This window comes from Vulpes vulpes, chromosome 16 (genome assembly GCF_048418805.1).
Source record: "Vulpes vulpes isolate BD-2025 chromosome 16, VulVul3, whole genome shotgun sequence".
NCBI classification, from domain to species: Eukaryota; Metazoa; Chordata; class Mammalia; order Carnivora; family Canidae; genus Vulpes; species Vulpes vulpes.
The window spans coordinates 5,609,481-5,625,104 of record NC_132795.1 but is presented as its reverse complement, the minus strand read 5'-3'; the positions used below and the strand labels follow the sequence as shown (position 1 = coordinate 5,625,104).

The window sequence follows — 15,624 nt, the reverse complement described above, 5'->3', positions numbered from 1 at the left end:
GTCCAGGTGCCACCTCTGCTCCTTGCCTGGTCAGCTATAAGTCAGAGGTTCCTGGGACCCCCTTCTTAGGCTCCATTAATTTGCCGGAGCAGCTCATCATAAAAGGAGATGGTAAGTTTGGTTACAGGCGAACAACCAAGTGGAAGAGAACAGGGTAAAGTGTCAGAAGAGACAATGCACAGAGCAATGTGTGTGGGAAGGGGCGCAGGAGCTCCCCTGCTCTCTCTGGACACCACTGTCCCAGCATATACCACATGCTCACCCACCCAGAACATGAGCCCCATACTTTTGGGATTTTATGGAGACTTCATCATGTGGCCATGTTGCTTGGTAATTCTGTTTTTAGCCCCTCTCCCTCTTAAGGGTGGGGGCGGGGTTGAAAATTCCAGGCTTCAAATCATGGCCTGGTCTTTCTAGCCATCAGACCTTCTCCAGGAACCCATCCGGAGTCACCTCATTAGAACACAAGACACTCCTATCACACAGGAAATGACAAGGGTTTCAGGAATTGGGGTCAAAGACCAAATATTAGTCAAAAGATGTTCTTAATGCTCTTCTCACTGAGGAAGTTATAAGGGATTTAGGAGCTCTGTGCCAGGAACCAGGGGCAGACACACACGTGTTAAGTTTCTTATTATAAATCGAATTGTCACATGGGGAATAGGAAGTGAGAAGTTCCTCTACCTCGCTGAATGTAGGGTGCGTCTTCTTGCCAGAGGTGGGATCGAAGAGATGAGTCCCACATATCTTGCCCCACGCTTCTCTTCCACTTGGCTGTTCATCTGTATCCTTTATCATATCCTTTGATAAGATGCTAGTAAACATAAGTAAACTGTTTTCCTGAGTTTTGTGAGCTGCTCAGGATAAAGGAGCTGTGCTGTTCTAGAAACCTTGCCAACAGACATACTGCTCTGGCTCTATGCATTCTGAAAAGATTGGTCTACTTGGCCTTTATCTCTTCGGGATTTGGGAAGATGTTTCGGCCTTTGTCCACCTGCCGTGTCTCCCTGTCTCACCTCTGCCTTTCTCCTCACTTGCAGGTATTCCCCTTCCATGAAGAGCCTCAGCAACAAGTTCATGCACCTGACCAACTACAGTGTCAATAAAAAGAATGCCGAGTACCAGGCCAATGCAGATGAAACGGCCTGCCAGGGCCACAAATGGTACCCAGGCTGGGTCCCCATTGAGCGGAGGCCTGGAGGCACACAGGGTTCTGGGCTTTGGGGAGCTTTGGGGGCATGGTCAGTGGAGGACTGGTGGAAAACCCAAAGGTTGCATGAGCCCTGGGCAGCTCAGAAGCAGTCTACTTCCATCCATACTTCTCTCTTTCTTAATTTAAAATCTAAGAAGAGACATGGAGAAAATTACTTTGGTCCTCTTACTTCTTTTTTTTCTTTTCTTCATAACCCATTCATAGAATATAACTCCAGAAACCCCCCTCCCCTCCCCCCTGTTTTGCAGGGCACTGAAGGCTTTGTGGAACTACCTGAGCCAGAAGGGAGTCAATAGTGATGCCATCTGGGAGAAGATAAAGGACGTTGTTGTCAAAACCATCATCTCGTGAGTCACACTGCCACCCTGGCTGTGGGGCTTGCCACTGGACCCCCTTTTCTCATGGGCCTCCACACTGCTGTGTCCCAGACGTTGACTGCACTGTGTGTCAGTTTCTGAGAACAGGGAGTAGGATGGAGTGGCTAGAACTCTGCTCTTCTACTGAACTTCCTCTCCAAAAGCTGGCTCCAGATCAGAGGCATCTCTTGGGAGCTGTTTCTGTTCTCCCATCTCTGGGCAACTCCCTTGCCAGGGCAGCTCTAGGTGGGTCCCTCTGGGAAGATCTGAGCTGAATACTTGGTCTTCCCTGTGACCAGGTCAGAGCCCTATGTGACCAGCCTACTGAAGATGTACGTGCGGCGGCCATACAGCTGCCATGAGCTCTTTGGCTTTGACATCATGCTGGACGAGAACCTCAAGCCCTGGGTCCTGGAAGTCAACATTTCCCCGAGGTAACTGGGCTTCTCACGGTGCTCATGGTAGAGCCCTTCCTGTAGCCTCATGGTCCTCTTTCCCTTCTAATGTTGCAACTTGATCCCTCCTGCATGCTTTTCGCTGGCTGGCAAATGAAAGCCTTAGGAACCACCCTGGGCGAGGTTATTCATGGTCTGTGGGGCAAGAAGTCCCCATGCTGGTGCTCAGGAGCCCAGAAGGCAGGCTGTTCACAGGGATGGTGCTGACTTTGGGCGCATAGCCGGAAACGGTTTGACTCCTCCCTGTACCCTTTCCCCAAAGCCTCCACTCCAACTCTCCGCTGGACATCAGCATCAAAGGCCAGATGATCCGTGACCTTCTGAACCTGGCAGGCTTTGTTCTGCCCACCGCAGAGGATATCGTTTCCAGCTCTGGCAGCTCCAGCAGTTCCAGTGCCAGGTTAGCCTCCTCACTTGGCTGTGGCTGGGCGGACAGTGCAAACGGCCCCGTGGGGACTGTGGGAAGGAGCGGTGCCGGGGTGCCCTCTCTGTCTCGTGCTGCTCGGTCTGTCCCCATGGTCTTCCCACACACCTCTCCCACGTCAGTGCCTCTTAAAAGCGTTGCTGGTGATACTGCTTCCAGATCAGGAATCTCCACAGGGCCAGGGAATCAGCTTTTAACTCCTCACAGGGACATTTGAGGCCCCAGCCTCCTTTTCCCAGACGCCCTCTTCTCTACTGCTCCTGTGCTCTGACAAACCAGTCACTCCTAGAGCCTCAAAATTGAAAGGCTCAGTGAGTTGAGTCTTTTCTCTGAAGTGGGTATGGTTTCACTGTCCCTCCATAGTGTCCCCTTCTCTGCTCATGAGCTTTTTTCCTCCTGAAATTCTCTTCCATCAGACCTCCCTGTTGTGACCTTACCCTGCCATGAGAACCTAGTTGAAGGCAGCATGTTCATGAAGCGAGCTCCCTGTGGGCTCTCTGTACTGTAGCCCCAAACCTCTTGGAACCACTGCTGAGGAAAGGGAACTAATTTTTAGTCGGTACCTACTGTATGTAAGGAGGCACCTGTAACATCTCCCCCTCAACCCTGTGAGGTTGGTACTAGTATCCTCAGTTTACAGATGAGGAAAGTGGAAATCACTGGAATTAGGTAGCTCACCCATGGTTATTCAGCTACAGAGTGGTAGAGCTGGGAATCCAATCCTGATTTTCTGGGAACAAAACTTGCTTTCCCCACCATGCCTTGTAGACTCCTGTGTGGCTCTGTGCTGTGGTTGTTATTTGACACCTGCCATCTGTGAGTTCTTTGGAGGCCATGTACATGTCTCTCAGCAGCAATCATAGTGATGTGGATGAAGAAACTGGGCAGGGAGTTCGTAATGTGCCCAGGGTCACACAGCCAGTGCTGAGCTAAACTAAAACTGATGTATGCAGCGATTATTTCAGGGTCTTTTTTTTTTTTTTTTTAAACCACTGAAATGCAACCCAGTGAAGGTACCTTAAACTCTTTGAGTTCTTCCATGGTACTTGATCTTTGATGCTCAGACAGGTTACTTGAGTAGAGTACGTTACAGTCTGATCTACTCAAGTAACAAACATCTGTCAAAACTTCTTTGTCTTCTCTTGAGATGGGGGTGACTCCCTCCAACAAACCGTTTAACCTTGGTGCCCCAGTGAGTCCGTGGCCCCAACTAAGAATGTCTTTCTCCTCCAGCCAAGCTAGGGGCCCTGGGCTGGACCGTCTCTCCACATGTCCCCGGCATGTGAAGCTGTTGACCTTACCCTCTGCTTCTTTTCCATCCACTGCACTAGCTTGCCCAGCTCCCCCAAGGATAAATGTCGAATGGCTCCGGAGCATTTCACCGCACAGAAGATGAAGAAGGCCTATTATCTGACCCAGAAAATTCCCGATCAGGTAGGAGATTACCCTCCGCCCCCAAGTGCCAACAGAAAGTTCCCTTGGTTAAACAAACATCTGGGAGCCCAAGGCAAGCGATTTTTTCTCTCGCTCTAAAATGGCTTCCTAACCCAGCTCCGTGATCCCTCAGTGTGCAGGGATCTGCGGGCTCCATGTTGCTCCAGGAGAGAGTTGCTGGCCTTTGTCCCTTATCCCACAATCAACTGCTGCTCTCAGCAAAATGCTCTACTTGTTTTTTTTTTGTTTTGTTTTGTTTTTTTTAATGCTCTACTTGTTATCAGAGCTGTAGACCCTTCGGGTTTCTTCCCTTGAGGTACAGTGAGCCCCAGGGAGGCCTGACGACTTTTTTGGAGCAGATGAGAATAGTAGACCAAAGGCTGCTGCCAAATCTCAGCTGCAAATTTTGATCTTGACTCCATCCAGCAGACCTCTTAAAACCTCTGGGCTCCAGTGGCTCCCCTACGCAGACTAAGAGTATCTTCTCTGGACAACAGAACAGACGAGGTCCCCAGCCGGACTCACTAGTCGGCCTTTGCTGTTCCCTTTGGGAGTCCTGGAGCCCGAGGACCTCAGAGCCATGCTTGCTGTCCCCTAGCTTCTTAATTCTCTATCTCCAGCCCACACTCTCTGTCACACCCTCTTCCTTTCCGTTTTTGGGCCTTAGGACTTCTATGCATCTGTGCTGGATGTCCTGACGCCAGATGATGTTCGGATTCTGGTTGAGATGGAGGATGAGTTTTCTCGCCGTGGTCAATTTGAACGAATTTTTCCTTCTCGAATCTCTTCTCGCTATCTCCGCTTTTTTGAGCAGCCACGATACTTCAACATTCTCACCACCCAATGGGAACAGAAGTACCATGGCAACAAGCTCAAAGGTGATGTGTCCTCCTTGCCCACAGGAGGCCGTGTTTAGTGAGTGATTAAAGAAATGAGCCTCCCTGATAAGAAGAATTGACCAGTTGATTCTACCCTCTTAAGTCCCACCCCTGCTAATCTTGTCCTAGGAGTAGATCTGCTTCGGAGTTGGTGCTACAAAGGGTTCCACACAGGAGCCATCTGTGATTCTGCTCCAATGGTGAGTGATACTATTTTGGGGGTGGGGGTGGGGGACTCCAGTCCGCCTCAGTCCCTCCTCCACCTTAGGAGTGCAGCATGGAATGGATGTAGATCCAGACCCTCTCACCTTCTCCCCTAGACCCTGTCTCTGTGTCTCGTGACCCTTCCCTTTCAAGGGAATAATGGCCTCCAGGATCCCCTGGGTGCCTTTTTTCCAAAGGTCAACGAGTGCTTGGTAGTCTCAACTTCTTGTCTGAATCTGGAGAGAATGGGGAATTTTGTCCCAGATGGGCCGTGCCTGAAGGGTAGGGAAGAGGAGAGCCCCATGGTCACTCAGAGGTAGAGCCAGAAGAGAGTCCCAAGACCTTAGACACTCCCGCCTGACTTCTGCTTAGCCCTTTTGGCCTCATTGCTTCCTTTGCTTTTAGTGGTCTCTCCCAGCATCACTTCTGACCATCCCAAAGGGTGACGTGGGACTTAGCGCTTTCCCCAAACTAGAGAGTGGCAAGCTGGGGTGAGTACTGTCTGGGCAAGGGAAGGGTGTTGGGTGTGAGTTTGGGGAGTTTTCTCCTTCCTCTCTTCCCAGATTATGATGAGGTCAGCATTCTCCGGGTGGGGGTGGGAGTGGCAAGATATGCAACTGCCATCTCCTCTGCCTGGTGGCTCCTCGTCTGCCTGGCACAGCTGAGCTGGAGTGCAGGATTACCTGCAGACATGGCCCCTCTCAGCTGTGCGCACTGCCTGCGGACTCCTTGGCCCTCCTCTCTCACTTCACATTTGCACCAAGCTCTCCAGCCTTCAGATAAAGAAGATGTATTTTATAGTTACCTCTGTATGGCGTGTAGCACGGTAATGGTGTGAATGCCTGGTCTGCACTCTGAAGGTAGATCATAGGCTAAAGTCCCATCTCAGCCATTTCTTTCCTCACTGTTTCCTTCAGAAAACACAGCTTCTCCGAGGGAAGCATACCACTCTGTGAAGACGGGACCATGCCTAAGCCCAAGAAGACCCAAGCTGGCCTTTGTCCTGTTCCGGGGAAACCCAGTTCTTCCAAGGACAGTGAGGACATCAGCAAAGAGCCCAGCCTCTCTACCCAGATGTTACCTCTGTTGAAGTACTCTGGGCAGACTTCGAGACTCTCTGCTTCCCCCACCTCCCAGTCAACCGGTGACTCACTCCTGGCTGCTGTGAGCCCATGACTGGCCTCTCTCCACTAGCCCCTGCCTAGGAGCACCGGTGTTAGCTACCTCATGGGAACTAGCCGGCCGGCCAGCCAGCCTGAGCCCCCGGCCCCTTCCTCAAAGTATTTTTTTTGAAGTGGTTGAATTGCAGAAATGGGTATCTAGAGGGCTGGAGGGGTGGTGGGAATGGGGAGAAGGTGAGGAAGGTTCACTGGCTGGTACCTCATATCTCCGCAGAGAAGCCACTAATGGCCACTCAGCCTTATAAAGCAGGGTTTGGTTTCTAACTTCAGAGAGCCGTGTGTGGTTTGTTTTAGACCTTGGTGCAGTGATTGAGTTACAGCTCTAGAGGAGAAGACGCAATGAACACATTTGGGCCTGAAGTCCTTTGTCTGTAATTGAGGAGGTCCCTCCAAAGGTCCTCCTCTCCTCCTCATCTCCATCATCACCCTCAGTCCCCATGTCCCAAACCCCCTGTTCTGAGGAACCACTTTGAGAAACGTCAGACTTCCTCAGGAGACAGGCAGGGAGAGGCCAAACATGATCAACCCATTTCCTATCATACCAGTCTTCGGGGATTCACTTCTTTCATATACGCAGCAGTCAACAGTCCTGAAGTCTTCCTTTTCTGACCTCACATCACTACCTGTTCAGCCTTCAAGACTTCTCTCTCATGGATGTTAGTTCTTAATGCTCTGTGAGGTGAGAGGTCTTGTGAGCTTTGCAAATTTCCTGTGGCCCCGTTGAAGGAGCCCAGATAATCCCAGTTGCTGTTGTCTCTGCTCATACAACGAAGGACACCATCCAGGGGGAAGTGGCAGGAGCTGTGATTTCCCTACAACATGGAGGAAGTTTCAGGTTGTGCTTACTCTTGTCACTGTCTGATGAGCGGGGTCTGGCTCACAGGTCTGATGGCATGGCAGGTGGATTTCAGGAGCAGTCACCACTATAGGATGGCTTTCTAGTCAGACTGCTGACAAAATTCTTTGTGCTTTTAACTGAATCTACCTCCCTCCCCAAGACTCAGTAAAATGGTGACCATTCGATAAATGTTGACTGAGTGAACCATGCTTACAAAGAACACAAACACCCAAACCAGAAATTCTCCTCTCTCGGGGCACAGTGGGGTCCAGGGGAAGTATAAGGTGTGATTGGGAAGGTAGTTTTCACTTGAACTGTGCTCCCCCTCAATCCAGCACTTGCAGGTAGCTGCTCCCTCCCTCCCCAGGCCTGAGGTCTCTTTACTCTCATTTTCTAGCAGTGGTGCCCAGTAAAAAGGCACCTGGCCCCGGGCTCTCTGCCTTCATTCTCTTGAAGTTTTGGAAAGATGACTACCCTGCTTTGTGGCTCCTAGAGTTCTAAGTGGAAAGTTGGGATAGAGCCATAGAAAAGTCACTGAGAGGCCTGGCTGGGTTCAAGGCCACCCAGTGATGGCTACACTGGCCAGTCTGAAGGCCATGTTGACAATTGTGAAGAAAGCTTGGTGGCAAAGTCCTGGGGCAACACATGCTGCTCGGCGGCAAGGATTTCAAAGTCGGGCCCAGCAGCAGAGGCCCTGGCAGTCTGGTTAAATCCATTTGGGTAGAAATGAAGCCAACTCCCCCATCCTACCTGCATGCAGTACTCTAGAGCAATGTCAAAACAAACCTTGTGACAAGGGCAGATGCGGTCTTCCTAAGAAAGCTGGCCACCTGCTTGAGTACTTCTGTGATGTCTGGTCTGGTGCAAGGGCTTCAGTGTGGAGGCCTGGCCAAGCTGCTTTACTTCTTGGAAAGCAACTTCAGTTCTTTGGCCTGCCATCTGAGAATCCCCAGACAGCATCCATGCAACGAGAGGGGACCGGCATTGTGGCAGCATGGAACGGCGGGTGAGAGGTGGACTTAGTAAGTTAAATGAGTAGTGAAAATAAGTGTCCTTAGTAGTTTAAAGCATGTGTATACAGACATTTTTAATTTCCATCACATCACATCATATCTGAAGGTGTGTTTTGCCAGATGGGAGAAAAAAATGGGTGTTATAAGCCCCCTTCATCCTTGAGAGAAAATTGAATCTTGCTTAAGCATTCAGCATACATGTTTAGCAATGAAAACCCACAGTATAAGGTATTCAGCTAAATAAGGGCTTTAGGGGAAGTAATGAAAATTTTTTTTAAGTTTAATTTTGGAGCTATAGTAGGGTAAACATCAGAATGTATCCGCTGTTTTTCTAAATTGGTAACGTACACCCAGGCAAGTGTTCCTGAGCCAGAGAATGAAATACAGGGTATTTCTGGGTCAATGGAGTAGGGATCCAGGAGAGTGGGGGTATGGAAGGTGGTCACTATTCCCATTCACTTCAGATTCACTCAGGATTGATAGAAAACCATTTTTAGAATGAACACTAATGAAGAGGTGGCTTTGTGATAGGAAGAGAGCATGGACCTTGTACTCTGACCCTGGGTTCTAATCTCAGATCTGCTGTGTGACCTTCGGCATCTTATCTAACTTTTTAAAGTCAGGGTTGGTTTTTCTAAGATTTTATCTATCTATTTATTTATTTATTTGAGCCCACACGCATGAGCGGGTGGGGAGGGCAGGGGGCAGAGGGAGAGAATGTCAAGCAGACTCCATGCTGAGCATGAATCCTGATACAGGGCTCAGTCCCACAAACCTGAGATCACAACCCAAGCTGAAACCAAGAGTCAGACGCCCAACTGATTGAGCCACCCAGGCATCCCTAAAGTCAGGTGCTTTTAATAATTTGAAAATAATACCTACATGCCAGGACTGTGAAAATTAAGCAAGACATAGTAAAAGTACTTAGGTTGTAAAGGTACTTAATACACAGTTACTCTTCTCTCCACTTTCTGCTTAAGCCCCCACTCCTTGGCTAAGGGAAGGCAGGCAAGAAATGTAAAGCCCTTTCCACAGGGAAGTGAAGCAGCTGAGACGTGTTAGAGGTGAGGAATGCCAGAACAGGCTTTATATACCTCATCACCCTCCCACCCTGCACAAACACCACCAGCATTAATCATTCTGCTGTTTTGCTCTTCACTGGGCATTTCTTTAATTAATATTTTAGAGAATACAGATTCTCTGGGACAGGAAACACATTAAGCATTTTAAGTATGTGAATTGAATGAAATTCTTCAGTCCTATCCCAAGAGAAACCAATAAAAACAAGGGAGCGAAAGGGACCTGGTGGCAGGAAAGGGGGAGGAGCAGGGCAGGTACAGAAAGGAGACCTTGAGCTAGGGCCAAGGAACATGCAGACCCAACAGCTGTGCCGCGGGACAGCTGTTACAGGTGCATTCTTAAGATTCTAGGCTGTTCATTGAGGGTGGTTATCCCTATCACCATAGCCAAACAGCACACCTGGAGGTCCCCTGGGACCATCCAGCACTGGGCCAGTGAAAGAGGTGGACAACCCAGCGCATGGTAGGTAATTCCATGTCCCTGTCAGCTGAATTAATTACACAAATAAGGGTCACTAAAGGCAGCCAGTGGACCTCCCCTTCCTGTTTTCTCTGGATTTGTCCTTTAAGACTTAGGATTCAGCTGTGTACTTACTGATTGAATCCCCCAACTGCTTTGAGACTTTTCAGAGATGTGTAGCTGAGGCACCTCTATTTCATGCCACTTGTGATTCTGATCCAGCCTCTCAGACCTTGGCCTTTGGACCCCACCTCTACCCTCACCTGAGCAGAGTTTGCATCCTTGTTAATGTCCAGGGATCAATAGATGCTCTTTTGACATGACCTTTCATCAGCTTTGGAGCAATGAAAACTGCAAGCAGTCTTACATTGCTCTTGGCAGATTTCTCACATAGATGAAAGAATACAAGAAGGATCAATAGTTTTCTAAAACTTATTTGCGCCTTTATTATAATGGATTAGGACACAGAATGCTAGGGACTGTCACTGGAAAAGCTAACACAATGAAAAGCTCTTCTGTGTTTCCATTAATGAAGTGGGGAGGCCAAAGCATACGAAATAGGGTAGTTGTGAGGGTTAAATGGGGATGAGAAATATATGTAAAACATTAGACAAAGTGATAACATAGTGCAGATTTATTTAAGATTTGTTTATTTATTCATGATAGAGAGGCAGAGACACAGGCAGAGGGAGAAGCAGGCTTCATGCCAGAAGCCCGATGTGGGACTTGATCCCGGGACTCCGGGATCGTGCCCTGGGCCAAAGGCAGGCGCTAAACCGCTGAGCCACCCAGGGATCCCCCATAGTGCAGATTTAAAATTGATTCTGGGGCTCTCAGCTGGCTCAGAAGAGCATGTGACTTGATCTCAGGGTCGTGAGTTCAAACCCCAAGTTGGGCGTAGAGATTACTTAAATAAAACTTTAAAAAAATAGATTCTAAAAGAACACCACAAAAAGGATTTTTTTCCATCAAGTAATAGTAACCTAGCATGTTACTATTTCAATAGTTCTACAAACTGTTACAACAGCATTTTGCTATTATAAAACTAACCAAATCTACTTTAATACTATTTGTGAGATACAAAACCTCATGATTTCATCAAGATAATTAACTTCTAAAGATTGGATCCTTTAACATTCGTTGTCAGGAAAGTGCATTTAAAACTATAAAGATGCAAGTTCAGAGATTTGGTGTATATGCTTGAATGAGGATCCAGTGAGGGCAAAGTTACCATCTGTAGGATTGTGACTGACCCTTTAGGTCAGAATGTTATTGAGGCTAAACGGTAGGGCAGCATGACTGGGCCTCCACCCATTCTCGCAGGTGCCTGCTGCCTGAGCGGAGAGCCGCTCCTCCAGAGACACGAAGGAAGGAGCCTCCTCCTTGCATGCCATGCGAGGCACATTCAAGGAGAACCTGGTGTTACACTTTTTGTAGAGGGCCTGTTTCTGGGTCTGGGTTGCTAAGTAGCTGAGCAGTAGCCTCACTGGGATCTGTTGAAAGTCAGCCCTTGACATAAGCGGGTAGGGGTGGGGTGGGAAAGGAGCAAAACAAAAGAAAACCAAAATACAAGAAAAACCGCAAGGAGACACCGCGTACATAGTGGGATGGCTCAAATGAAAAAGGCTGAAAATACCCTGTGTCAGCAGCTGGAATGCGCACATTGCCGGTGGGAATGGTACATTGGAAAACAGCCTGGTAGGTTCTTGTAAAGTGAAACCTTCTCCAACATATGACCCAGCAGTTCACTCTTGCATGCAAACGTTCATAGCAGCTTTATTCATAGTAGCAAACACTTGGAAACAACCCAAATATCCAACAACTACTGAATAAATTGTGATACATCTATTCAATACTACTTCCATATAAAAAAAGGAATAAGCTGGTGTGCCTGGGTGGCTCAGTCGGTTAAGTGTCCAACTCTTGACTTTGGCTCAGTTTGTGATCTCAGGGTCGTGACATCAAGTCTTGCGTCGGTGCCACGCTGGGCGTGGATCATACTTAGGATTCTCTCTCTCCCTCTGCCTCCCCCAGCCCCCCACCCCAGCATGCACACTCACGTTTCTCTCTCTCTCTCTCTCTCTCTCAAAAGAACCAAAAACTCAAAAACCTGATATGCAACAATATGGATGAATCTCAAGAGCATTGTGCTAAGTCAAAAAAGCCAGAAACAAGGGACTATGTACTTTACGATTCCACTTAATATAACAAAGGCAAACTAGTGACAAAGCCTATCAGTGGTTGCCAGAGACTGTAGATGAGGGAGGGGATTGACTGTTCAGGGGCATGTTGGAAATACTCTATCTTGATTGTGATAGTGGTTACATGACTGTACATTTGTTAAAAGTAGTCAAATTAGACACTTGAGATGGGTGAATTTTATTGTAGTAAGTAAATAAAGTAACTTTTTTAAAAGGACAAGGAGATACCATTTTATGATGCATATGCAAATTAAAGACAATGAGATAATACCAGAATAATTAAAGTTTAAAAGGCAAACAAGACCAAATGTTGGAGAGGTTATACCATCGGGGCTTTCACATATGACTTGTGAATGTAAAATGGTACAACTGCTGTGGAGCACCAGCAGTTTCTTGTGAGTTAACATATATCTACCTACAATTCAGCATTTCCACTCTTAGATAACCCCTCCCCGATAAAATAATACACCCACCAAAAATGTTGTTGCAGCTTTCTTCATAATAACAAAGAGTTGGAAACAACCCAAATGTCTCTCAATAGAAGTTCAGATAAACTGGTCAGAAATACTATCACTCAGCATAAAAAGAAACAAACTACTGATTTATTCAACAACCCGAGTCTGGAAAAAATTATATTGCGTAAAAGAAGCCAGATGCAAAAGAGTACATGCTGTACCACTCATGGAGTTCAAGAACTGAGGAAAGTAAACTATGGGGATTAAAATCTGAGCAGTATTTCCTTCTGGGAGTTAATGGTGTCAGGGAACTTTCTGGAGTGATGGCAATGTTCTTTCTTTTTTTTTTTTTTTTTTCTTTTTGGATTTTATTTATTTGCCAGGGAAGGAGAGAGAGCATGAGCATGGGGAGGGGCAGAGGGAAAGGGAGAAGCAGGCTCTCCACTGAGCAGAGAGCTGGACCTTGGGCTGATCCCAGGACTCCGGGGACATGACCTGAGCTAAAAGGCAGACATTTAACTGATTGAGCCACCCAGGCGCCCAGCAATGCTCTATTCTTGATGGGGGTGTTGTTCACGTAGGGAATGCACTAGTTAAACTCATCAAGTTGTGTGCTTAAGACCTGTACATTAATTTTAAGATAGCACTTACTATTATTTTTTTTTTTTAGAAATTGAGGTAACATTGACACAACATAATTAACTTAGTTTTAAAAGACTTGTGTGAAAGAGTAGTAGGGAGAGGGGCGAAGGGAGAGGGAGGAAGAATCCTCAAGTGGATCCCCCACTGAATGTGGAGGCTGATGTGGGGCTTATTCTGGGGACCCCAAGATCATGGCCTGAGCCGAAATCAAGAGTCAGCTGCTTAAGCAACTAATTTGGGCGTCCCCAAATTAACTGTTTGAAAGTGAACAATTCAGTGGCATTTAGTACATTCACAATGTGTGACTGCCATCAGTCCCAAAACATCCTCATCAATCTAAAAGGAAACCCTAGGGGGGAATCCCTGGGTGGCTCAGTGGTTTGGCGCCTGTCTTTGGCCCAGGGTGTGGTCCTGGAGTCCTGGGATTGATTTCTGCATGGGGCTCCCTGTATGGAGCCTGCTTCTCCCTCTGCCTGTGTCTCTGCCTCTCTCTCTCTCTGTCTCTCATGAATAAGTAAATAAAATCTTAAAAAAAAAAAAAAAAGGGGAAACTCTAGCACCCCTACCCCCAGCCCCCACTTTCTGTTTGCTGTTTCTATTGATTTACCTATTGTGGATATTTCATGTAAATGGAATCCTACAATTAGTGATCTTTTGTGCCCGGCTTCTTTCACTTAGTATATTTTAGGTCCATGCACTTCGTAGCATGTATCAGCACTTCATTCCTTTTTTTGGCCGAATAATATTCCATTGTGTGCCTGTGTAGATTCACAACCACCTCCTAAGCTTTCCTGGTGTAATCTGAAACCAGCTCGCATACACAGAGGGTGGGGAGAGGCTGAAGAAAGAAGCAGGCCACCCCAGCGTTGGTAGGTGGCAACTTTAATACTAGCAAAGGGAACTTACATATGTGGCTTGTGTTGGGTGGCAGCAAGGTGAATGGATCCCCACACCCGTCCTGCAAATCTTAAAAGCTTATAAAGAGGCCCTACTTGGGTTCAGCCACTTATACTATGCAGGTGTTTTCAACACCTCATCACCACCCCCAACGCTCTGTCCTTGGAGCAGGGAAAGCAAGTGGAACCCACATTTCAAGGACAGGGGAGAGAGGGAGTGCCTGGATCCAGTTCACAGGTCAATCAGTGGTCATGTTTTGTTTTGTTTTGTTTTTTAAGACTTTATTTATTCATGAGTGATAGAAAGACACAGGTAGAGACAGAGGAAGAAGCATGCTTCCTATGGGGAGCCCGATGTGGGACTTGATCCCAAGGACCCTGGATTCACGACCTGAGCCGAAGGCAGAGGCTCAATCACTGAGCCACCCAGGCATCCCAATGTTTTTTGTTTGTTTTTTAAGAATCACATCCCCCAGCAGTATATACTATTATTTATCCATTCATCCATTGGTGAACATTTGGATGGTTTCTGGCTTTTGGCTATTGTGAAGAGTGCTCTTGTGAACACACCTGTGTATGTATTAGTTTGAGTGCCTGTTGTCAATTCTTTTGGATATTGTATTAGTTCACCAGGGCTGCTGTGACAATGTACCACACATTGGGTGGTTGGTTTAGAACAATAGAGATTAATTGTTTCGCAGTTCTGGAGGCTTGAAACCTGAAATCAAGGTGTCTCCAGAGTTTGTTCCTTCTGAGGATATGAGGGAGAATTTGTTCCATGCCTCTCTCCTAGCTTCTGGTGGTTCATTGATAATCTTTGGCATTCCTTGGCTTGTAGACCTAACACCCAATCTCTGCCCTCAGGTCCACATGTCCTGGTGTCCCTGTGTGCCTATCTGTATCCAAATTTCCCCTTTCCATAAGGACACCAGATTGGAATAAGGACCCACCCTGCTCTAGTATAACCTCAACTATTTACACCCTGCAATGACCTTATTCCCCAATAAGATCACAATATGAGCTACTGAGGGTCAGGACTTCAATATATGAATTTGGGGGCACACAATTCAATGCATCATAGCACATACGTAGGGGTGGAATTCCCAGCTCATATCAGCAACTGATAATGCTGTGACAAGGACATTATCAGCCTTGGTATGTAGCTCTCTAGAATAATTACGATAGTCATAATATTGTCAGTGCGTGATATATTTAAAATTTGAAAGATAGTTCACTTGAAACAAGCCAACCCAAATCTGAATACAAATACAGAGGAATACAAATTTTAAGTCATTTTTCTTGGAACTGATTCAAAATCAGGATCCATGGGCTTGGTAAGTGCCAGGTATCTCAGCAATCATACCTGAGACTAGCTGAGAGAAATTCTGTTGCCTTTATCACATTGGAAAAATCTCAAATCCCTGGGGATGAAAGAGGGTTTTTTGTTGTTGTTGTTTTGTTTTGCAATCCTTCTCTAGCCTCCACAAATGACCCTATGGGTTGTGCTATCACTAGATGAAGCCTTGGACATTGAGAATCTCATCATGATATATTTCAGAAGAGAAATCAAAGAAGAGGTATTACAGACACTTTATTTATATGTGTACTTCTGACAGTGGATGCTTAAGCAAAATAAATAGTAGCTATCGCTTATGAGTTTCTATTATGACTCGGGCATTGTTCTTGGAGGAAACACACACACGAGCATGCACATAAATGCATGTGTGCCCACATACCTATTCTTACCAAAAAATGCCTTCAATGTTGGTATTATTATGATTTCTATTTTCCAGATAAGAAAAATGAGGTTCAAAGAGGTTCGATGACTTGACCAAGGTTATTGAATGAATTAATGAATGCATGTACTGCCTGGTTTCCCAGTGCCTGGGTAGCAG

The 15,624-nt window shown here is 46.9% G+C and overlaps 1 protein-coding gene across 2 annotated transcripts in view; it reads left to right on the top strand.

Moving 5' to 3' along the window:
* The window catches only part of TTLL4 (tubulin tyrosine ligase like 4), a 41,398-nt gene extending 34,989 nt beyond the window's left edge, over positions 1-6,409 (top strand). For both annotated transcript variants that reach the window (XM_072742944.1, XM_072742943.1), the window contains exons 11-19: positions 1,041-1,163; positions 1,462-1,560; positions 1,869-2,003; positions 2,287-2,424; positions 3,780-3,882; positions 4,550-4,760; positions 4,890-4,960; positions 5,370-5,455; positions 5,882-6,409. In XM_072742944.1, coding sequence (XP_072599045.1) covers positions 1,041-1,163; positions 1,462-1,560; positions 1,869-2,003; positions 2,287-2,424; positions 3,780-3,882; positions 4,550-4,760; positions 4,890-4,960; positions 5,370-5,455; positions 5,882-6,140 — 1,225 coding nt within the window. In that variant the 3' untranslated portion in view covers positions 6,141-6,409. The remainder of the gene's footprint in view (positions 1-1,040; positions 1,164-1,461; positions 1,561-1,868; positions 2,004-2,286; positions 2,425-3,779; positions 3,883-4,549; positions 4,761-4,889; positions 4,961-5,369; positions 5,456-5,881) is intronic.
* The last annotated feature ends 9,215 nt before the right edge of the window (positions 6,410-15,624 follow it).